The sequence below is a fragment of the Acipenser ruthenus genome, chromosome 4 (genome assembly GCF_902713425.1).
Source record: "Acipenser ruthenus chromosome 4, fAciRut3.2 maternal haplotype, whole genome shotgun sequence".
NCBI lineage: Eukaryota > Metazoa > Chordata > Actinopteri > Acipenseriformes > Acipenseridae > Acipenser > Acipenser ruthenus.
The window spans coordinates 91,088,875-91,112,269 of record NC_081192.1 but is presented as its reverse complement, the minus strand read 5'-3'; the positions used below and the strand labels follow the sequence as shown (position 1 = coordinate 91,112,269).

At 38.7% G+C, this 23,395-nt stretch overlaps 2 protein-coding genes across 2 annotated transcripts; one reads left to right on the top strand and one right to left on the bottom strand.

Annotated features, from left to right (window-relative positions):
- Positions 1 to 170: 170 nt before the first annotated feature.
- LOC117400095 (bucky ball-like) lies at positions 171 to 5,767 on the bottom strand. The gene is made up of 7 exons (XM_059023091.1): positions 5,664 to 5,767; positions 4,957 to 5,040; positions 3,560 to 3,718; positions 1,740 to 3,479; positions 1,120 to 1,239; positions 908 to 1,021; positions 171 to 767 (listed from the first exon to the last, which is right to left on the bottom strand). The coding sequence occupies exons 2-7, from the start codon at positions 4,961 to 4,963 to the stop codon at positions 736 to 738; spliced, it is 2,172 nt and encodes a 723-aa protein (XP_058879074.1). The 5' UTR covers positions 4,964 to 5,040; positions 5,664 to 5,767; the 3' UTR covers positions 171 to 735.
- A 1,691-nt stretch (positions 5,768 to 7,458) lies between these two features.
- On the top strand, positions 7,459 to 20,436 carry LOC117399779 (kelch repeat and BTB domain-containing protein 2-like). The gene is made up of 4 exons (XM_033999152.3): positions 7,459 to 8,186; positions 15,092 to 15,675; positions 16,292 to 16,457; positions 18,827 to 20,436. The coding sequence occupies exons 2-4, from the start codon at positions 15,503 to 15,505 to the stop codon at positions 20,378 to 20,380; spliced, it is 1,893 nt and encodes a 630-aa protein (XP_033855043.1). The 5' UTR covers positions 7,459 to 8,186; positions 15,092 to 15,502; the 3' UTR covers positions 20,381 to 20,436.
- Positions 20,437 to 23,395: the final 2,959 nt, after the last annotated feature.

Sequence of the window (23,395 nt, the reverse complement as noted above, 5' to 3'; positions counted from 1 at the left end):
GAAAGGCAGCAAGAGGACTCAAACTCCAAGTACCACACCAAATTCCATAGGTGATATATAAAATGTGCATATTATACTTTATTTACCATTTTAAAGGATATGTAAACACAGGAATTGTGGACCTTCAGAATATTGACGTACCAGCAAGACAAAATAATGAATTCACAAGATTAAAGTGCAATGCAACCATTTAATGACAGAACACTGTGCAGTACAGAAATGAGTCTACATTTCAACATTACAATGCTTAAAATACCTGCACCATAACAAATGAACATAATACTGGTTTAGTCAGTTTAACAGCAGACACGTTCACTTTTCACAAATTCTAATCTCGCTGTATTTCCACTGCCCAAAACCCTGCTGTGAAAGCCATTCAAGGAGCAGACTGTCCAATTCATGCAGAGGGAGGGAGAACAGGGTTATTGCAACTCTCAAAAAAAGTGGAGCCTTCAATACTATAAATGCAGGGATCTCCCCCTCCCTGAGAACTCTCGCAGCAGGTGTACACAACCTTGGAGACGGAACAGATCACTTGAGTGCTCTATGAGAAGGCTGCTAAACAGGCATGAGCATGGCAATACTGATTGGTGCAAACAGCTCTTATTTTTTGTCCTTGCAGCAAGTTGTTCTCTGCTATCTAACAATTCAAAATTCAAAAACACGTGTTCATTAATGTTTTAATATACTGTGCTCCGTGAACATTCTTTGTGTTAAGTCCTGCAGTGTGAAACTTCAGTATCTTGTGCCCCTCCTCTTGCCGCATCCTAAAAGAATTGATTACAAAAGGTTAAGTGACATAAGAATTAGTGACAAGAATTAGCACATTTTTTCTATGTCTACTACAATATTTGCAGGGGAGCAGGTTAGTGGTTACACCCTGATGGATTGGGAGGTTTCTACCAACCTCTGCCCCTTTGATTTCTTGGAAACTCCCCCTCTTCATTCTCATCATATTCATTTCTCCTGGACCTCTGGTACACAACTGTCTTGCAAGAGGGCCTCTTTCTTTGAGGTCTTTCTGGAAAGGATACATGAAAAAGGACATTTATACTGCAGCTCGCTTTAATTCTCCTGCCACAACCACCCTCCTACCGGACATCCCCCACAAAGATGTACCTTGGCCTCTTCCCCTTGGTTGAGGATACGGTTTCAATGGCTTATTCCTCGGTCTAGCCCCATAACTCTCCCAACTCTCCTGATCAGATGTTGTCGCTGTGCCTTCATGGCACAGTCTCCCTGTATAAAAATAAATAAAACACAAAACAAAACCCATGCGAGGCTATCCTACAAAAATAAAGGGAGAGGGCTCCTTAATTGATCTTGTAATCTGCTTAACAGAACACTGCTCTAATGCAAGTCTAAATATAGTTAATATTAACTGCATTTGGACGTTTTTGGAACCGACGCCATGTGTAGATTACACCCCTTTTTGCAGAAAAGAAATTCCAGACAAATGTTGACGTAGGGAGCATAATATTTAAACAAATGTTGAACTAGCTTATTCCATAGTGATACAAGTCTGAGGAGTTGTCCAGAAACAGAATGCAATGTCAAAATTGCCAATTATATGTTAAATCAAATTAGCATTATTTCTGATTTCTCAATTTGCCCCTATCTAGTTCAATTTATTTATACAAGACACACAAAATAGAAAGACAGGGATGCAAGCCACTAAATGCATTTAAAATAAGAGGGTGGCAGTATGCGTAGATCAATATTTAATTTGTAACACTAACCCATTTGCTTCTGTGGAACATTTCTTTGTTCTTGACCTTTAAACTTTTCTGCCTTGGATATGGTCTTGTGCTCCTCATCTACGTCAGGACAGCCGAGTCCTTGCTCCTCATGACAAGTGGAGCCCTCAACTTCTTCACAAGAGCCTTTTTTTGATTTTTGCTTTGGAAACTGTACTGCAGCAGTACAAGGCTGAGAGGGTCTTTTTGGAGGGGGTGTCTTTTTTAAACTGGCAGCTTTCAGAGGCTTATGACTCTTAAGCATTTCTGAAGCATCTTCATCCTCAATAACCTCATCTTCATCCTCCTCTTCATCATCATCATCATCATCGTCAGGCACTGCAACCTTAGTTTTCACCAAATCGTTGGATAAACAAGATCCACAGGTTGCACACGTTTTCTTTTTAGGACAAATTGGGCATTCCTGCTCATTCAAGGAACAATTGTGGTAGTCGTCACTGTCAGCATGCTCCTGCATCTTATTTGTGGCATCATCAACTCTCTCTCCCTTGTAAACATGACTAGGCATTATATCGATGTCTTCCATATCAGTTGAGAACATCTCATCCCTTGAGGAAAGCTCATCCAGGGATGCACTGAGGACACTCTGCCTTTCCTGAGCAGCCTGTGGATAGTAGCTGTAATATGCACTCCCAAATGTAGAAAGCCAACTTGCAGGGGGAATGCGAGTGTTAAGTGAATCCACAGACCACAGGGGATTGTCTTTTTGCAGCTCTTCTTGGGTGAAAAAGGGCAATTTCATGATTCTGAACTTCAAATCCTCACTGCTGGGCAAATGCTTTTCTGTGATTTCATTGTCTCCCGCTTTCTTTTCTGGACTTTCCAGGAGTGGAATGGGCTTTTTGAACCCACTTCTGCCGTCTTCCTCAACACCTTCATAAACGAGACAACTGGCAGAAGGCAAGTAAGGAGTCAATGGCTCATCAGTCCATAAAGAATCACTAGTTGGTTTTGAGGCTATTTCACAGTTCTGCTCAACACCTTGGAGGTGGCCCTTCCCCGTCACCTTTTCAGGTTGGCTTTTGCCATCATGAGCAAATGTATTTTCCCAATTTGAACGGTTGGAACCATTGTCAGCTTGCACTTTGGAAAGGCAGTTTTTGTCAGGAAATGTTGGTACACATTGTTCCTCATGTTCTTCTGAATATACATTTTGTAGTACATTGTCTTCATGAACAGAAGAGCTATCAAGAGGTAGAACACCTTCACAGGAACTAACAGACCACTCTTCACGATGAGCCAGGTCATCGAGCCTGTCCTGCCTTGATGTAGCAGAAGTGGATTCATTGAAAAGCTTATGGGATGGCGGCTTCTCTCCAGATTTTTTTCTTGAAGGGACACTCCTCTGCGGTAGACCCGTTTGCCCATACAGAGAAAATTGCTTCTGCTCATCAGGCTGCAAACATGTTCCAGAACTTTGGGATACCATGCCTGAACCCAATTCCTTTTCATTACCTGGATCACAAGTATCCATTTTGCCAAAATGTTTCATTAACTTCTCTACTGCGTCACTGGGTTCAGTCTGAACCTCAGAGCAAGCAGTTTCCCGTCGCATGCGTGTCTGATGGCATCTATATCGTAGATCAGAAGTCCCAGTGGAAGGAAAGTGGGGATTAAACATTCTTCTATAGTCCATTGGCTGCATTGGTGCCTGTGGGACAACATATCCTGGATATTGCATGTACGGATAAGGAGGCAAATAAGGCCGCCCATAGGGTAAACCTAAATAAAAGACAAGAGGGTTACTTCAGGATTATAATTACCAAGCACCTTGATACAGTACATACACTATGTATTCATACCTGACCCAGGAAAGCCATAGTGACTGTAGGAATTGTTAATGTGCCATTGGTATAAGAAATAAGGTTGAGAAGGTGGTTGTACGTAGAAAAATGGCCTTGTGTGGTTCATTGGATGCTGATGCTGTTGTCCACTTCCCATTGAATGTGGAGTATTCATTTCTACAAGCAAGGAAAATGCAGGTCAGTTCTACATAATTTTCTAGAGAGATACTTTGGCAATAAGTAACAATAAGGAAATTTACACAAGTCTCCAGAATTAAAAGACACAATTTAAAGTTACCTTTATCTGGTGACCCATTCTCTAGATGGCTAGCTTAATGGTGGCCATTTTTAATTTGAAGCCTTCATTTTTGTAAATATTGTACAAAGTTACAGGATTTTTGGTACAGTTCATACTGTGCAATCTTGTAGAAATTCAAAGTTGCTCTAAAAACATATTGTAATATATAGGTCAACAGTTTGTACATTAACCTTACTCTTCCAGTTTCACAAATATTAATTTTACAGTATTAGATTAATTTAATATTGGTGGTTGCTTTTCATATATTCAATATAAAAATGTTAGCTATGTTCCAGCTTAAAGGCAGTTCGAAGGCTGGCACAATTGTGTTGATTTCATTACTCGTACCACAGCTACAAATCACCCAATGTGTGTATTGAGGCAATTTGATTGGAGTTCATGAAAGCAGTGTCACATGGACTCAGGACCAAGTGATAAACTACAGGAATACATTATAATGCCCAGCATTCAACAATATTCCTGGGAATAACAATGCTATAGATTACATACAAGAAAATATTAATAGAAAAGTGTTGAAGCATTTCAGGTGTATCAGGTACCCAATTATATGCACCAGTTTATTTTTGGTCAATTCAGTCTTATTCTAAACAATGTAAAATTAAGTCATATTGCAAGAATAAACTCCACAAACTAAAATGACTCTTAAAGCATATCTTAATACTGCATATTGTACATTGGAATTACTATTAAAAAGCGAGTCCAGTGAGCAACCAACCCAGAGGAGCGAATTAATAGTGTACAGGAAATTCAGGGCAGAACAGCATATTGTATTTATATAGTGTTTGCTCTGCTGAAAGTCGACAAAAACCTACATTCGTCAGAGTGTGGTATATGGGAAAAAGTGAATGCTACACATTTGTTGACTTACTGTTATAATATGGATCATTTACTACTAGTTACGGATTTAAAACCTAATCCACTTGTTTAAATGCATTAATAAACACACACAATTTGAACTGGGAAAAGAGCATTCCAATAGTTGCATCAGTGACCTCTACTCTAGCAACATGATAAAATGCTGCAGTAAAATTATTATAAAACCAGTTGAAATACAACATCTGGCTACAAAAAGTATTACAAATGGAAACTAACATACCTTCCATATTCCGTGTGTTAGTTTTTACTCCAACCAAGTGAGACACAAAGACAAACAGCACAGGATACAGTATATAACAAAATGCTGAAAGAGAAAAACAGTAATTTAACATTCAACCATTTGAGAATTCAACAAGTTCCATATATATATATATATATATATATATATATATATATATATATATATATATATATATATATATATATATATATAATCAGCATTTACCAGGCGGCAACATTCCAAAACTAAACAAGCGAATGCACGAGTGCGACATTACGGAAGTTTACCTTCCACCAGAAAATGCATACACTAAAGTACAGCTACCTTTAACGGTTATAATAAAAGAACGAGGCGCATTAGTTGCGTGGCTTCTTTATGCTATATAACTACCACAACCTATAGGAACACGCATAGAAAAAGGTCGGACGAACAAAAGGTCACATTTATGTTAACAGTGTGCATGATTAGGAAAACCCTTACAAATAAGTAATCCGGGTCATGTTATACACATATACCCCTTGTTTATTTTGGGTCATGATGGATTACCGTACAACTGAGGTGCAATACAGTGTAATACACTTGGCTACAGGTACAAGTACATTATTTTAATTTAGGCCTTAGTACCTAAAACAAACGAACACATAGCTCTGGAGAGTCGCGTTTACTAAACTTACGCAGAGGTAAACCGAAATAAAATACTCACACACCTCAAACGTGAAAGTGATTATTAAATTCAGTGGAGGACATAAAACGGTGCACCTAACATGGAGAGTACTATACGTCTCTCCGCCACCCGCCGTCTAAGCCCTTTTTATAGAAAACAGCTGGTTGCTATTAATTAACCAATTACCGGTGGTTAAAGAGGCGGTGACAGAGCGTAACTTTTAATAGTCATTTATCAAAAAAAAAAAAAGTCAGAAGCCGAAATTCACACCTAATTCGAGTTTGGAGGCAGCGTGCAAACTGATGGGAAAAAAAATATATAAGCAATGTTTTTTGATACAATCTTTGAAAAATGTAATCACAAAAAGATGAAAACAAATCCTCTTTATAAATGGCACAGTATCAGGATCACATGCTTTAATTACACTGTTACAATTATGGAGACTGTTAATTAATGTATCTTCTGTTAATACACGTGATCTCCAAATATTATGCAATAGTATATGTAACTGATACAGCTTAGTACTTTATATGATTTTGCGAATAATGTATTAACTATATTCTTAGATTATAATGTCATAGTTAAAATTACAATTAAATCGTGTATTGTACTACTGTCATTTTGTCACGGGAAGTTGTCCACCATGGTTGTTAAATGGTTGCTGCAAGATGATTGCATTACGATTAACATTTCAGTAATATTTCTTGACTGAACCACATCAGTGAAACCTTCCTGTGTGCGGCATCACCGTATTATAATAACATTATTTTCTTACCTACTCAGTAGTGACTCCAAAACAGAGATCAAGAAAGTTACAAACGCAGAGACCTTTACATGTTACGACTAGTTCAGCAAATATGTAGTGAATGTTCCCAGACTCACAAATCGCAAAGTAGTCTGCAAGAAAGACTACAGGTCACACAAATAGTGAAAGGCATTTTTATTACAATTTCAACATCAACATTGCTTTAGAAATTCAGTTTGACTGGTAACATGTGTTTATATACAGCAGAGTAATGAATAACGTTGCAATACCACGTTGTTTTGTATTTTGGGTTTTTCAATATTTTTATGATTGACTTTTTTAATTTAAGGGGGGGGGGGGGGGGGTTGTTATAAAGTAGGTGCCATAGCTCGTCCTTCGATGACGAGGTCAATGTGCAACACCAGACTCAGACTTTAGGTTTGTTGTGTGATGAAAGTAAAAACGCCAACTGTGTGCTTTGCTGCCGTGCAAAATCAATTACAGTGGACCTGTTTACAAAGCATTGGCTGCTGCCAAATCAGCCCCCTACAACTACAGTACAATATAAGAACCACAAGGGCCAAGGGAGAGATTGTGAAGCATACTGGTTGTTTTTCTGATTGATATTTGTCCCTTTTAAAAGCAATTAGGAGTATTACAGTCTATCGTTCTACCAAGTAATAAAGTGGAATAGTTGTATGCCTTTGTCTTATGTAGGCATTCTCTTCAATTCAGACCAGATTAGTTTCCAAAAGCTCTCTTATTTTGAAAACTCAGGTATGCAAACCTGGTAAACAATAAACCGAGCAGATACAACATCATAGAAAGAACATCGTTAAATAAATACAAATAAATGATAAGGTATCGCTTTATACATCCGCGTAGATATCTCCCTTTGATACACTCAAATAAGGTCAATCAAACGCCCTGGCAAAATCCATCCTCCCTGACAATTCTCAGAAAACAATTTAAATTCTCCGTGCATCTCATTGGATCTACCCTGCCAAAAAAAAAAAAAAATGCTTATAGCAACCTGGGGGTATTTGGCAGTTTTGCTGAATTTGGCATGGAATTCATCGTATGTTTTGCGCAACTGCTCAAAGTTTGGTCGGTTTTATGTAGTTCAGAACTTGGCCTTTTTTTTTTTTAGATAGCAAACACAAGCGAGTTAACAGATTAATACTCGATTCGCTTTGTTTTTTTTTAGACCTGCAGGCTTTTTGCAAATGTAGCTAGGTTGTTAGTATCATATTCCTCCAGAAGAGGTCCAGCTTCTACTACTTTCAAAAGAAATATGCACACAGACGGCCAGGCGCATGCGTAATATCCTCATTTGGCCCCAACGCTAAGCTGCAGTGCGCTTGCGCTGTCTGCGGAGAATCCGTGCGGGTCGATAGTACTTGTGTGTGAATTCGGTTTCCGGAGCCAGAGTTTGTAACGGCCATAGGAAACACATTACATTAAATTACAAAAAATTAAAAATTAAAATAAAAATAGTAACAACATCGGGGAACTAGAAAAAGAATCTGAAACCAAAAGCTTCCACGGGGCCTACTCAAGCACATATAAGAACCTTAGATCGGCGATTTTGCGAAATGAATTAATGAGCGCGATGGAAGAGATGACTTAGTTTGGCAGGAGGATATCAGTGGGTGTAAATTCTGTGTGTCCAAGCAGGAGGGACCCGGAAGGGAAGAGGCTGCAGCAGCTGCTGCTGTCCTGATCTGTGGGATCTGTTAGTGCTATCGAGAGAGCGGGACCCGGCAAACAGAGTGAATTTATACTTCACTGATTGCATCTCAAAGAGAAAATAATAATCAGGTAAGATTAAAAAGCGGCCTGCACTAATGGGCTTTTCGTCTTGACTGTGGTACGAACAAGTCATTCTTTGGGGGAGGAGGGGAGGTTGTTCAGGGGGCACGGGGTGGGTTGTGAGACTGCGAGGCGCTGTTTTGTGTCAGTGTCCATTATGTTGCTTGCTTAAGTATTTTCTAAGGCTAATACTAGTATTAATAATGTGGCCTAGCAGTGAGGATATGGTGTGTTGTTAACAGAGTGGGTGAGATACTTCGCTAGCCGTTTTACTGCTGTTAGCTAGGGCGATCAAAATGTATATAATGACGGACTGCATTTATTCCCATAATTGTGTATACCACTGATCATGAAATAAAACGTGCTTGTTTGATAACCTGCTTCCTCTGGTACAGAAATGTCTTTTGACTTGGTTGCAGGAGGTAAAGTAGATCTTCTCGTTACCGACTATTATTATTATTATTATTATTATTATTATTATTATTATTATTATTATTATTATACCTTGCCAAAATATATGCCAAAACGTAATAATAATAATAATAATAATAATAATAATAATAATAAGGGAATCCTGTCGGTATACGTTTACAATAAAACATCAATACCAGTTCGGCAGTGTTTCTTAAATTACTAGTGTTATGTGGGTGGTATAAAAGTACTTTTTTTAAATGTATAAACAATTTTACTAATGATGCAACGGATGAATAATCTAGAAACAAAAACTGTAGTTTCTATATTGTTAATAAAGTAATGTCAATTTTTTCTACTTCGTCAAAATGTGTTACCGGTAGCAAAATTTCATCTGTAGCTGTAAACGTTATTTATTTTATTTTTTGATCAAGTTAAAACAGTCCAACAATTTATCTTGTTGGTTATATAGAGATGATTTATAAAAGATTAATATATAATAATGTAAAATAATTAACATTACTTAAAAAAAAAAAAAAAAACAATACCAAAAACCTGATCAGAATTCACACCAGGACGACTACTAATACCTTTGCAAAACAGTTTTATAAAGGTGTGCTTAAGGGTTACTTCTTATAGTGTGAAGAAAACGCAACGCTATATGTAAAAAAAATGCAGCCAGTGTAGTTGCCTTTTAATCTTTTTGCTTTTTTATTAATAAAATCAAATTTACCTAGCTCTATAGTACATTTTATCGGTCGTTAACACCACCTGTCTGTGTTTAATATAACGAGCGTCCTAGGTCTTAAAGAAAAAACACATTTTGCCATGCGCAGTGCAGGGTGAAAATCGCTGTTGTACTTAGTCAAATGCATACTAAATGTAAAATATGTTTTTAAAAACAAGAATAATTACTCAAATGTAATCATAAAATTTAATTCGAGTGAGGGATGTGCTGTAAATTCTATCAATTCCCCAGCATTAGTAAATTAATTTACCACATCTCTACAGTACATTAATATTCAAGGTGAATACAAGTTTAATGATTTTGCAAAACCTTGTTTTTGTATTTATTAGTAATATACTGACCGTAGCTTGTGGCAGAGGGGCTATCATCTTATTTGTAAAATTATGTGTTTTGAAAAACAATATCGGGTACTAGGGTTGGACGATGATTACGTTTTTCAGCAATCGATTATCGTCTATAAAACTATCATGATAATCGTGATCAGTCGAATCAAATTTATACTTGAGCAGCATGACAACCGCCAGTCTAGTTTAAAAGGAAAAAAAAAAAAACTACACAGTATATTCGCTGAGTTTTTACATTTCTGGTGGGTGCCAAGAACACGAAGTATACAAATACACCTATTGCATACATGCCAACCGTCCCTATTTCCTAGCAAATGCCCCGATTTCCTAGCAAATGCCCCGCGTCTCGATATTTACCCATAGAAAATAATAATAATAATTTATTCTGCACAGTAGAGTTAGTGAAAACCACACGCTGTGCTCTTTGTGCGGCTGACACATCTGCCGATCACTAACTTATACAAAAGTAAGAACGCTTCGTTATGTCTTTTTTTTACTGTCATGATGGTCGTGCTGAGTTGGGGGGGTGGTACGTCTATTATCTGATAATGAGTGTTTTTTTGCGTATGACTCCTCCCCTTGTGTAGTATAACATAATACATATATTTTTGTCATTTAAACATTTATGTTAATTCGAGAACGTTTACTATCATAAAAGAAAGTGCCACCAGATGTATTATTATAACAAACCAAAATTGCTAACGTTACATGGAAGCATTTGTTTTCTTTACTTGTGTGGCGAATCTACCAATAAGAGAATCAAACTCGGTTATATATATATATATAATTTATTTATATATTATACGAGGGTTCTGAGCTGTACAGACCATTAACCTTTGGTGGCTTTTTCCTTTTAATCCACTGACCCCCTAACTCTAATCCCACTGTTTTTTGCCCAGAGATGTCCATATTAAGCCCCTTTCACTCTGGCGTGCCTACCAGGCTTCCAACCTTGATTCTGGCTACCCAGGTCACAGTTGACCCTAGCTCAGGATGTAGGTCGACACGTTTTGATCCGGGTCGAGAGAGACACAATGCATGATGGGCGTTGGGTAGAGCATGCTGGTGTGAAAAGGGCTTTTGTCATGCAAGTCAAAAACATAAATAGTAAAATTTAAGTTTTTCTAAATGTGTTCTCAAATCACTCATTCATGGTCCGATCTTAACTAAGCCTGTTTTTATTGTGGTATCTTCTTTTTATTTATATTTTCCGGTTCTATATATAAGTTGAAGAAGTTCCAAGTTAAACTGTTGTTCTTTTGTCAAACGTAGTACTGTATGTATATAGTCTACATAATACAACCTTTTCCATAGCAAAGTAGCTTTGGGAATGTGCTACTACTGCAAAATAGAAAACTGGCTGATTAAACTCTTTGTATTTCTTTAAAATATCCCCTTAATTTGGCATACACAACAGTAGCTTTTGCTTGTAGGCCTATATAATTCATATAGTTAAAGCCTCAGAACCCGTTTCTACAAAAACAAGTATTGTTCAGCTTCGTGTGCTGCTATTGACTCTATCTTTGTTCACAAGGTAATGGGTTTTTCACTTCAAATCATAAAAACCTTTAAAAAATATAGATATAACCTTTCAGTATAAATAGAGTTCTGAAAGCAAACACTTAGACCTTGGCTGTATGTGGAGAGTATTCATCACCTATCATGCATGTTATGTCCACAAGATTCCGCAGTAATACAGCACATACTTTTTGAAGGATGCACAGTTTAATTGATTAATTTGGTTGAAGGCTTTTCCTGTCCTCCTTGCTGTTCTCACATGTACTCCGGTCCTATTGTAAAACATAGGTTCATTCAGTAACACTGGCTTCAGAGAGGGTACTTGTTTTTAAGCTATATTATGAATGTAATAGAACATTAGAACCTGTAGCCAATCAAGAAGCAGCATTTCAAATCATTACCCGCTATTATAGTGGTACTGGGAAATGGAACCCACTGATTGGCTGTCCTATAATACTAACCATGTTAGCCACAGCAAGAGCGCCTGTGAAGCCCCAGCACTGAATACAACTAGGCCTAGTATCAGATTTTAAAGTCAATGCAAGAATTATTCAAATAAATGTCTCTACAGTAATTGCAGACATGGGTGTGCAGTAAGCAGTTTTGTTTGTGTTGATTATGAGTGACACCAAAGTATCTTTGGTGATGCCCATCAAGCCAGCAAGCAAACCAGCCAGCCTCCCTCAAAATGCTTTCCTGCCTATATATTCAATTAGAAAATGGATTGGAGATTTCCTTTAATTTGATATGAGGTCCCTAATCTCTGGTAAAGGACCTTGAATGTTATCTTTCAAACTATTTTAAATCTGTTACAAATCAATCAGCTGGAAAAAAGTGTAAATACTGTATTAATTGATGTAACTTGCTTTTTTCTGCTTGATGAATGAAAAACTCAGTTTTAGAACGCCCTCTGAATGTTGTATTTCAATTTAGCATAAAGTCTGCTTCCTCTCTGTCCTATACATTATATATATATATATATATATATATATATATATATATATATATATATATATATATATATAAATTTAGTATAGCAAAGAAAGTAAAAATAAAGAAATAAAAACAAGAATAGTGTTTGCTGTCAGCAGCAATACAGTAACTATAACAACAGTAGCAACTAGTCTCCTGTTTGAATTACAAGTTGCAGAAATTAAGTAACTATGCAGGCTGATTACTTTCAGCAACTTTATTTCAGCATGTCGTAATAACAACACAGGCACTGTTCTCTCTTCTCTAACAAAGCCAGGATGCTATGAATCAACTTTATGAACACGTTGTACAAGAAAGATCCTGAACAAACAGCAAGATCTTTTAATTACTATTTTATTTTATTATTTGTTTTTTATTTTTTACTTTTGCTAATAAATGCTATGACCTAATGGTAACTTAAATACTAAAACATGTACATGAGCCTGCACTCAAATCCTAACAAAAAAAAGTAGCTTTTACTGGCACTTATATTCTTTTACATGTTTTACATTTAGGAGGTTCTAATGTCAAAACATGTTTGCCTTTGTGTATGAGGTTCACCTTTGGCTCGAGACATTTAACTGCAGAAGACGGGCCTTACTAGACATAAAGCCTTCTTCGGTTTTTAAGTAAGGGTGTAACGATGTATCATGTATTTTTTAAAATTGTGGTTTTTAACAAAGTAGCCCATCATAAATGACCATTTGACCTTAAAGTGCATCATACTATGTATCGTGATACATCTGTCGTATAGTGACCTGCGTATCGTATTGTGACATTAGTGTATTGTTCCACTCTTGTTTTTAAGTGGGCCAAATCTGGTACCACTGGCAACATTCTCTGTAAAATCATAGTGAAGTAATATGTTAGGCTATTGCTGTATTTGCAACATCCCTATATCTCTGGTACTGTATGTAATCGCTTAATTTTCCACACAATTGCCCAGTAACTGCCTTGTTTTACAGTATGCTCGGTACAGTGCTTTAATGCTGGTGCAAAACATAGTAATGGTGACCTGTCATGTTTTGTGCAATGCCATCGAAAATGCATGCAACAGCCATGTATGAGACTGTATCTCTGGAACTTACAGGACATAACTGGATGTTATATAAAGACACAGGGGTTGCATTTTTTGAGGTTTCTTGATTCGGGAAATTAATATATTTGCTTACGATAGTTGTATTTGCTTACGATTGTAATTCGCCCTGGATAAGGGCGTCTGCTAAGAAATAATAATATTTACAATTTTTCAGAAATAAATGGATTATTCTGAACAACTTTATTTTCCCCACTGGTCCCAATTGGTTTGGATAATTGAGATTTTAACTGTACAGAAATGTGTGATGTGGTTAGCCAGGCTTCTGTAATGGATGCTCCACTCTCAACATTCCTCACTCTCAGACCTTGCTTGATTAAACATGGCAAGGTAAACATTTTAAACACCTACAGAGTTATGGGTCAGTCAGGGCAATTGAATCTATGTTTTTCTAAAGGAGACAGTATTTTCTCAACGGTTGATTATTGACCCATTTATTAGCATCGCTTAAAATAAATACAGTATATTGAATGATTTCAGAGTTGGTTCTGGTTTCTAAGTTAAATTATAAATGGTGGGACAATGCATATTTTGTTCAATACAGAACCTGAGCACTGCTGCAACATGTTCTTTAGATAGTATTTGTTGTTTGCGCATTTACTGATTTATTTGATAGAGCCTAGTACATACAGCTGGTGGTGTGCTTGTTTTCAGTGCGTATCACAGCGTGATTACTGGGGTTTGTATAACAGAGCTTGGTCTGAATGATAAATGTGACCAGATATTCATCAAAGCCTGTGTCTTGGATTGTCTGTAGTGCTCACCCCCATCCACTCCACACATACTGTCTGGCTGTCTCCTCTTGTGTAACTGATGTCGACGGTAGTACTTGGCAGTGCCTGCAGATGAGACTGCATTGTCGACGATGCATTTTGTAACATTAATGGCACACAATACATTTCACTACACGTCCTGTGCTGTATGCTGTATAAACACACACAGGTTGGTGGTGTACAGTGCTCAATTTGAAATATTATTCTAACATGCTATACTGTAGTCAATGAATATCAATATACGCTGCTTGATTTGTGTGCTAGTCTGGAAATTAGCATGCAATTTAGGCCAATTTAAGAAACACATCCTGTTATACAAGTGAAAAGTTAATATTTATAGACAGTAGTTAGTCTCCATCTGTAAATGCTACACTGTAGTGTGCATTTTGTGTTGGCAGCCAGTGTCTTCGGTACAGACTGATTTAGCAAAAAACAAACAAATACAGATACAACTCATTTTCATTCAGTATCCCTAATTTAATTTAACCACTGCTGATCACTGGTCTTGGAGTGAGGATAGCAAACCTCGCCGTTAAAGTGAAGTGGCCAGTCAGGAAAAACTGATGTGCCCGGTCGGACACAGAAAATCAACACAAATGTGCCTGATAACAGCTCACGAATGCCCTGGGCACAGCACTAACTGTATTATATAGTTGTTAGCAAAAAAAGATTAGAAAAATCCATGTTTGTACTAGCATGAACAGATGATGAAAAATTAGGAGGCAGCTCCATCAGTATTTCTTGGTTCTTGACCAGTGACTGTTTTTCTGTGACGTGAACTCGTTTCTGTGTGGTTCTTACTGAAGACAAAAATGGGTTGCAACAACAGCTTACTGTACCCTGTCAAAGTAAACAAATGTTCCTGACTTTTATCCATTTTCTCTTACAAATTTAGACTGTCTATTCAATTGATCTTACAGAAACAGTGGCAGTTTATTTCTAGCTTGTGACATTCACTGTTTTTGCCTTAAAAAACAAAAAAAAAAGCCTAGCACCCCAACTTAATAAGGCTGACATGCTCCGTGTTTTAACAGTATGTTTGTCCCTTGTAGGCACTGACGCTGGCTCGCATTGATGTAGGTGTGTTGCTGAGGATCCTCCCACCTGACTACCTCAGGTTCCCAGTAATGTGCTGTGTCATCCCCAGTCTGCACAGGAACTCTGCAGACTCTCTTCGAAAGTCTCCGGAGGAAAGGCTTAGACACCTAATCGATCTGGAATGACCAGGGAACTGGCTCTGAATCCCAAACGAGTCTGCTGATTCAAGGGACCTTACAGAACAGAGCACACCATCCAGCCTTTGGCTTCGCAAACAGAAAAGAAAGCAGACATTCATACCTGATTCCCATCCTCGTTAATCGCCAGCGACCAAAAAGCTTGTTTTGTTTTCAGGGTTCCTGGGCTTGCCTCTCTCATTCTTTCTCTCTGTGATTCGGCCCGGGTGGGATTGATGGGATGCAATCATGTCCGATCCGAATGAGCTCAGGCCAGTCAATACTCAGTATGCTGTCTCCTTGCTGGAGCAGCTGAAATTCTTCTATGAACAGAAGTTACTGACTGACGTTGTGTTAATTGTGGAGGGCACTGAATTCCCTTGTCATAAAATGGTCCTGGCAACGTGCAGCTCTTATTTCAGGTAAGTGATGGAGTTTACCTGTTATTCTTTAAGTGAGTGTGGCTAAGATTTGCTGCAATTACCTGTTCACTTCTCACCTGTCAGTATTTTATTTGCATGCAATTTTAGTCCCTCCCCCACCCCCCTTCAGCAGAAATGGGGTATGGCATCTTAGTCAGACAGTTATGAGTTAAAAAAATTGAGAATACAGCAGGTAATATTGCATTAAAAAAACAGCTCCCTGTGAGGTAACTGTTACCGAACATACAACAGATCTGGCTAGCTTTTATTAAGTGACCACTTAAAAGCCTGTGTGTCCAGGTTTACCATGAGCCAATCTGTAATCTGAACAGGTTAAGAAAAGAAATGGGCATGGATGTGGGTGTCAAGAATCCAGATAACTATGTGTCTTGTGGGAAAAGGGGTGCAGTGAATGGTACTGAAGCTAATAGGATTTGTGAACTACTACATTTCCATCTGCCCCATTAAACCAGTCAAACTGGGGCTGATGCTGCTTCCATCTGCATGCTACAGTACATACAGTGCTATCTGCAACCAGTCATGGAGGCCTAAGGAGAACGGGATTGTGAAGACTATGATGTTGCAAATGAATCATACAGGACTCCTTTCTTTACAGGGCGATGTTTATGAGTGGACTCAGTGAAAGTAAACAGACACATATTCACATGCGGAACGTGGACCCCGTCACTCTCCAGATAATCATTACCTATGCATACACGGGTAACCTGGCAATAAACGACAGCACTGTGGAGCCTCTATACGAGACTGCATGCTTCTTACAGGTAAGTCTGAGGGCACGAACAAACCCTTTTGGTATGGCTGTATATCTATCGTATCAGAGACGCTTCTTGTGTGTACATTGTATATACTTAAATATTATGTTAAGCATTCTGGTGAGGGGAGCTTGTATGAATTTTCCAATCCGTATTAATTAAACGATTTAAGGTTGGAAATTCGTTTTTTCAGTGTTACGGAAACTCCTTGGGCAAAATCTAAGGCAAGGGTGCCCAAAGCATGCAGACCAGGTCCGACATTACAATTTATCCTTTCCAGTCCGATGTCGGACAGGGTCATACACAGGTCCCTAGTCGTTTTTTTCTCTGGAAAAAGCTGAGAAAAGCTTTCAATGGCCGAGAGAGGCCGATAGAAGCCGAAAAAAAAAAAAAACCTGAAGGCGGATCTGAGCAATACACAGTACCTTCACCACAGACATAACACGGACATAAACAAACAAGATAGCTGCTTCCGCATCCAGCGCTCAAAGAAAATCGCAGACATTTGCCAAGCTTTTTGAGATGTTGTAATAAAATAATTACTTGGGTAGCATTATTGAGGAGTTTGGTGATAAATCGAGTGATCAGGAGATGATTTATCAGTATGCACGACTATGAAGAGGTATGTGATAAATACAGCGAACAGGGAGTGGGGCAGGGCTGGAGATGCAGTACTGAGTGTCCTGTTGATATGCAGTGCCATTTAAACCTGTTTTACTGTGAATAAAATTACTTTTAAACAGTGTGTGTAAAACAAACGGCTCGTGTGAAAATAAATTAGACCTGACGCGCCTGACAGGCACTGAATAAATGGACCGCAAAGGGTTAATCCGGCCTGCAGCATCTCTCCAATTGAAACTTATATGTGGCCTTCAATGAACTGACACCCTTATACAGCAGGCAGGAGAGCAGGGCTACGCAGGAACTTGCATAATAATATAGGAATATATTTTTGCACATACTACGCATGACACTGATGACAGACTGACTCAACGGTTTCTACGTGCATGCCAGTCTGTGAGATACTGAACTCAGCTACGCAAGCAGTGGCAGCAACAGGGAAAAAAATTAAAAGCTCAAGAAGAGTTTCAAACATTTCAAGACCAATGGACAAGAAAATATTTTGTAGTTGAGAAGGAGGGCAAACCTCTCTGTCTTCTGTGCAAACAGTCCATTGGAGTCATGAAAGACTAGAATGTTAAACGTCGCTATGAAAATAAACACGCAGCATGTGATCAATACATGGGTGAGCAGAGGGAAAGGTGGGTGGAGAGTCTTTGCAAGGAATTAACATCTCTGCATTCATTTTTTTGAAGTTTAAGTCGGTATAGCATTGTTTATTTGCGATAACTCAACCCTAGCCAGAGAACTTACTGGACTGGAAATGTAGAATACTCATCGCCTCGATACAGTAATCGATTATAGATTAAAGGAGCGTAAAAAACACACATTATGCACACAGATAATAATGATATTCTTCACAATGTATTGAATAGCTTGTTATAGTCACTGACAACATGAATAAATGCTAATGATTTAATTTTACAATTTATTGAATTGGCTTTTACTGTTAATGGCATATTTTAATGTAATAAATTGACTTAACAATAGTAATATAGTAAATGATTTGATACTTTTAATGTATTGAATTGAGGGTTATTGTCACTGGCAACAAAAATATATGCTAATGTCTTGGGTTAATGTTCTTAAAAGTTCTTGACAGAGGGAGTAAAGGCTAAGAAACTGTTTAAATGTATTAAGTTTGCACTTTATTAAGCTGAAATATTGAATTGGCTAGCAACAGTAAATACACTTGAAAAAGGTACTTGAAATTTGCAATCCATGCAATCTGGTCACATTATGGCCCACAGTACCACAGTAGCCTTGCTATGCGGCCCTCCGCTCTGTAAACTCCTTATCTAATGGTACCCTTCACTTTTACCTGTGACCAAAGAAGTTTAGTTACAGGTGGTGTCCAGCAGAAATGAACCATTTCGTAGTCAAATTGTTTTAATCTTCAAACATATCAGTGATGTTGATCTTTTTCACATCCATTTTACTTTGTTTACAAACAGTTTGATCTGATACGATATTCCCCTTGGGTTATGGGGATCCTTATTCTATCACATAGAAAATGTAGCCTGTGTCTCATTGAAAGCCAGTATGATTAAAGAATGAACTTTCTGTATTTTGGTTTGTTAATAGTTATGAAAAATAGTTTAATGGATAGTGCAATTAAAAGTAGTTGCTCCTTTTTTAGAACCATGTTGAGTTGCATGAATGATTGATTTTTATGAGGAATAAAAATAAAAAAATAAAAACGAATGTATTTGTTTTGAGATAATACTGTGTATTCATTTTTGTTTTTTGGACCACAGGTAGAAGATGTATTACTTCGATGCCGGGACTATTTAGTCAAAAAAATTAATGCAGAGAACTGCGTGAGAATGTTGAGCTTTGGAGACCTTTTCAGCTGCAACGAACTGAAACAGAGTGCCAAACAGATGGTGGAGCACAAATTTGCTGTGGTGTACCGACACGAGGCCTTCCTGCAACTGTCCCACGAGCTTCTGATTGACGTGCTGTGCAGCGACAATCTCAACGTGGAGAAAGAAGAGACGGTGCGGGAGGCAGCCATGCTGTGGCTGGAGTATAACACTGAGTCACGCTCCCAGTACCTCTCATCGGTCCTCAGTCAGATTCGCATTGATGCTCTTTCCGAGGTAACGCAGCGAGCCTGGTTCCAGGGCCTACCGCCCAATGACAAATCTGTGGTGGTCCAGGGCCTATACAAGTCCATGCCCAAGTTCTTTAAGCCCAGGCTGGGCATGACCAAGGAGGAGATGCTAATCTTCATTGAGGCGACTGCTGAGACCCCTGGCGACAGCCATGGTGGCTGCAACACTCACTCAGCTGTTTGCTACAGCCCCCAGGCTGAGAAGGTTTACAAGCTGTGCAACCCGCCTGGCGACCTCCAAAAAGTGGGTACCCTGGTGACCCCTGACAATGACATCTACATAGCCGGGGGCCAGATCCCGCTGAAGAATTCTATCGCCAATCACAGCAAAACTAGCAAGCTTCAGGCAGTCTTCCGACCGGTGGACAGCTTCTACTGGTTCGATGCCCAGCAGAACACCTGGATCCCTAAGACACCCATGCTGTGTTCCCGCATCAAGCCTTCTGTTGTCTACTGTGAGGGCTACATCTATGCAATAGGAGGCGACAATGTTGGTGGGGAACTGAACAAGCGGACAGTGGAGCGATATGACTGCGAAAAGGATGAATGGACAATGGTGAGCCCCTTGCCCTGTGCCTGGACCTGGAGTACCTCGGTGGTGGCTCACGACTGTATCTACGTCATGACCCACAACCTGATGTACTGCTACTTCCCCCGGGCTGACACCTGGGTGGAGATGGCCATGCGCCAGACCAGTCGCTGCTTTGCCTCGGCTGCCACCTGTGGAGACTTAATCTTCTACATTGGTGGTCTACATATTGTCAGCAACTCAGGCATCCGACTGCCCACTAGCACAGTGGATGGCTCATCTGTGGCTGTGGAGATCTACGATGTCAACAAGAATGAGTGGCGGACAGCAGCCAACATCCCCGCCAAGCGCTACTCGGACCCCTGTGTGCGGGCTGTGGTCATCGTGAACTCCATGTGCATCTTCATGCGGGAGACGCATATGAATGAAAGGGCCAAGTACGCCATCTACCAGTACGACCTAGAGCTGGACCGCTGGTTCCTGCGCCAGCCCATCTCTGAGCGGGTCCTCTGGGACCTGGGCAAAGACTTCCGCTGCACAGTCGGCAAATTGTACCCCTCCTGTCTTGAGGAGTCCCCCTGGAAACCCCCAACCTACCTGTTCTCTCCTGATGGTGCAGAAGAGTTTGAGCTGGATGGCGAGATGGTGGCGCTCCCCCGCGTATAATAGCTTTTAGCTAAACTAACTCTGCACCCTTAACTGGTATATTCGAAGGGGGGGGGGGGGGGGGCGGGGGGGGCATTGGTTAATAAATCCTACAGAAAAGCTGGAAAATCCATTTACAGAAGGCAATTTCCTCCTATACAAACACACACACACATACACACACAAGTACATTGGTCCATCTCATCCCAGACCCACCTCACCCACCCTTTATAACTCTCCAAATGGCATGTCCCAGAAAGATTTATAAAACAATTAAAAAAAAAAAAAAAAAAAAAAAAAAAAAAAAAACTAATGTAGTTCCCTTTTTAAAAATATTTTAGATATTTTTCAGTTCTGTGTAATGAAAACAGGTTTATTATACTGTTACAAATCTGAGCTATGAACGGATTCTTATGCACTTACCGACAACTCCTTGTATTATGTTGGCAACAGAACCAAAACCTCTTCCTGGAAAATCGTGTGACAGCAACAATGGATTGGAACGGGCCTATATGACTGCAGGTTCAGTCAAAAGCAGGTTCTTGTTGTTAGATGCATGTTCTCCTGATGTCATTAACCCTTTAGCCTGTTTATTTAGATACAGGTCTTCCAAGCAGCTGGTAGTTTAACAAGTATGGTCTCGGAAGTTGCTGGGCTTGCAATAGGATTAGCCAGCCTCGATTAGTGCGGGACTTGATGTGGAGCTCTCTTCAGTAAATTCCTCCACTTTCTGTATTACAGTAATATGGGCTCATGCATATTATTTCCTGCTGCTGATACATACATATATTTTTTTTTCATTTGTAAGTCAAACAAAAGTTTAAGTGTGAAATTACCAGGTCTATTTTGTATTTGCGTTTTGTTTTTTTATATATATAGTTAATTTAATATCGGACATTACTGTAGTGTGATTGTGTATAGATAATCCTACCTACCAATTTTTTTTTTTTTTTTTTTTTTTTACTACAGATTTTTTTTTTTGAGTGAAATATTGAGGAATCTTGCTGCTCACTGAGTGCAGAAAAGCAGATCCCTAGTGCTGCTCTGGCATTAGTCCCAGGAACCACTAGCAGTATCAGAGAGGAAGGAGGGCTCTCTCCAAACTTAACGTGAGCACAGGTGCATCATGACAAATCTTACTAGCATGTTCGGCTGCATCATGTTCCTTTGGCACTGTATTTTGAATGACATTAATTTATTAAAACACCTTTACATAAACAAGCCAAGTGTGGTATTTGTATATGTGTTGTTAATTTTGTGGGAATCAATGAGTAATAACCAGTGAATACAAGGCTTCCAGTCACAGGTTAAATACACAAGCCAACGTTTAAAAATGAGACCTGTTTTTTTAAATGTGTGAGTAGCTTCCTAAGGCATAATCATAAAACCCTCCTAAATGTCATAAAGTGGATGGCAACCCTAATTATTTAAGGTATTCCTCCATTTGTAATAATGCAGTCGGAAGAAAAGTAATCATTTAGACATGTTTCTTAAGTGGGTACTACAAAACGACAGTAAACCGCATACCATACCAAAGAAATAGAACGATTATCTAATCAATGATACTGGGAAAGTTAGCGTGGGGTTGAGGTTAAATGGACAATAAATGCCATATCACCAGCCATTTGTTATTCCTGGAAAACAAAAAATACGGGGTTGTCCCACTCCACTTGTGAGACAGCTTACTCTTTTAAAATAATGTGTATAAGGAGCGGACGATTGTCTGTTCAGGGATACAAAGATAAGTGTTCATGATTATTTCATGTGTATTAAGGGAAATGTTATGAAGTCATGCTTGTGACTTTTGAATTCAATAGGAATTTCATTTGAAATCAGTAGGAAATCATGTGTTAGTTACATTGGAATTGCGGACACTTATTTTAAAGTCTTACCAAGAAAGCTGTACTCTGCACTTTGCTCCAAGTTGTAGATACGTTACTTGGGTATTTATTTGGAGGGGCAAGTTTGACTTGCGGACAATGGATCTGGTCTTTGCTGCTAGAAACTTCAGGTAAGGGGCCTGTAAGAAATTCACCAAAAACAAAGTGCAACAAAAAAGTGAAGTGACTGGGCCTAAACGCAAATATCAATAAAGATAATCTGCCTTGGAATTGAACACAAAATGTGACTTTGTGCAGTTTATCAAACAACCTTGCGAATACAGTATACTGTATTGTAATTCAAACTCGTTTTGCTTCTCATTTACACTGGTTAGAGAATAAATGCCCAGACCACCTCCTTTTTTTTTTTTAAGATTTTAATTTGTTATAAATGAAGAGAATGTTCAGCACATTTAAACCCTTTCCACACTACCTGAACAATGTGATTGTGAAAAAAGCAGCCTACAAAAGGTTGGTTAATACCTGTAATTGATGTGAAATGTATCATGTTAAGATTCACAAAAGATCTGGAAACTAATTTTTGGATATTGTAACATCTTGGGGCCTAAAATATCAACTTAGATCACATTTTAAGCATCTTCAGAAATATACTGTATATTGCTCATTCTCTGCATTCCTGCCGTACTCCATCTCCCTCCTAGTCTGATTTAAGATGTTACATCATCCACAGCAGCTAAAGTTAAAATTTGGAATGTTTTTCTGTCTTCACAGTTCAGCTACTAAACTCTTTGAATAACAGGTCCTTTATTCGGATGTGAATAGCACATCCTTGTTATTCCTATCTTGGCTAGCTTGATATTGGATTCAAATACAGAGATTATCTTTTCAGTTTTGTCACTTCTGACTTTGTGGTATTCTGTTTATGAAATGACTATAAACAGCACAGTTCTTAGCTAATGCGATTTTAAAATCATAGAGTACTCCTAGCCATAGCGTCCTCACTTGAAAGCATTATTGTGCTATTCAATTGCAATAAACCCACATCTGATTTTCAATGGTGCCCTGTTTTCTCATTCAGAAGGATGAAGCAAGAATTTGCCCTTTTGGTTCCCATTTGGTCCAGATCGCTTCTTCCACAGCCTCAATGCAACTCCTGGGGCAAGTGTGTAATGTACCAATATTATGGGAAAGGCAA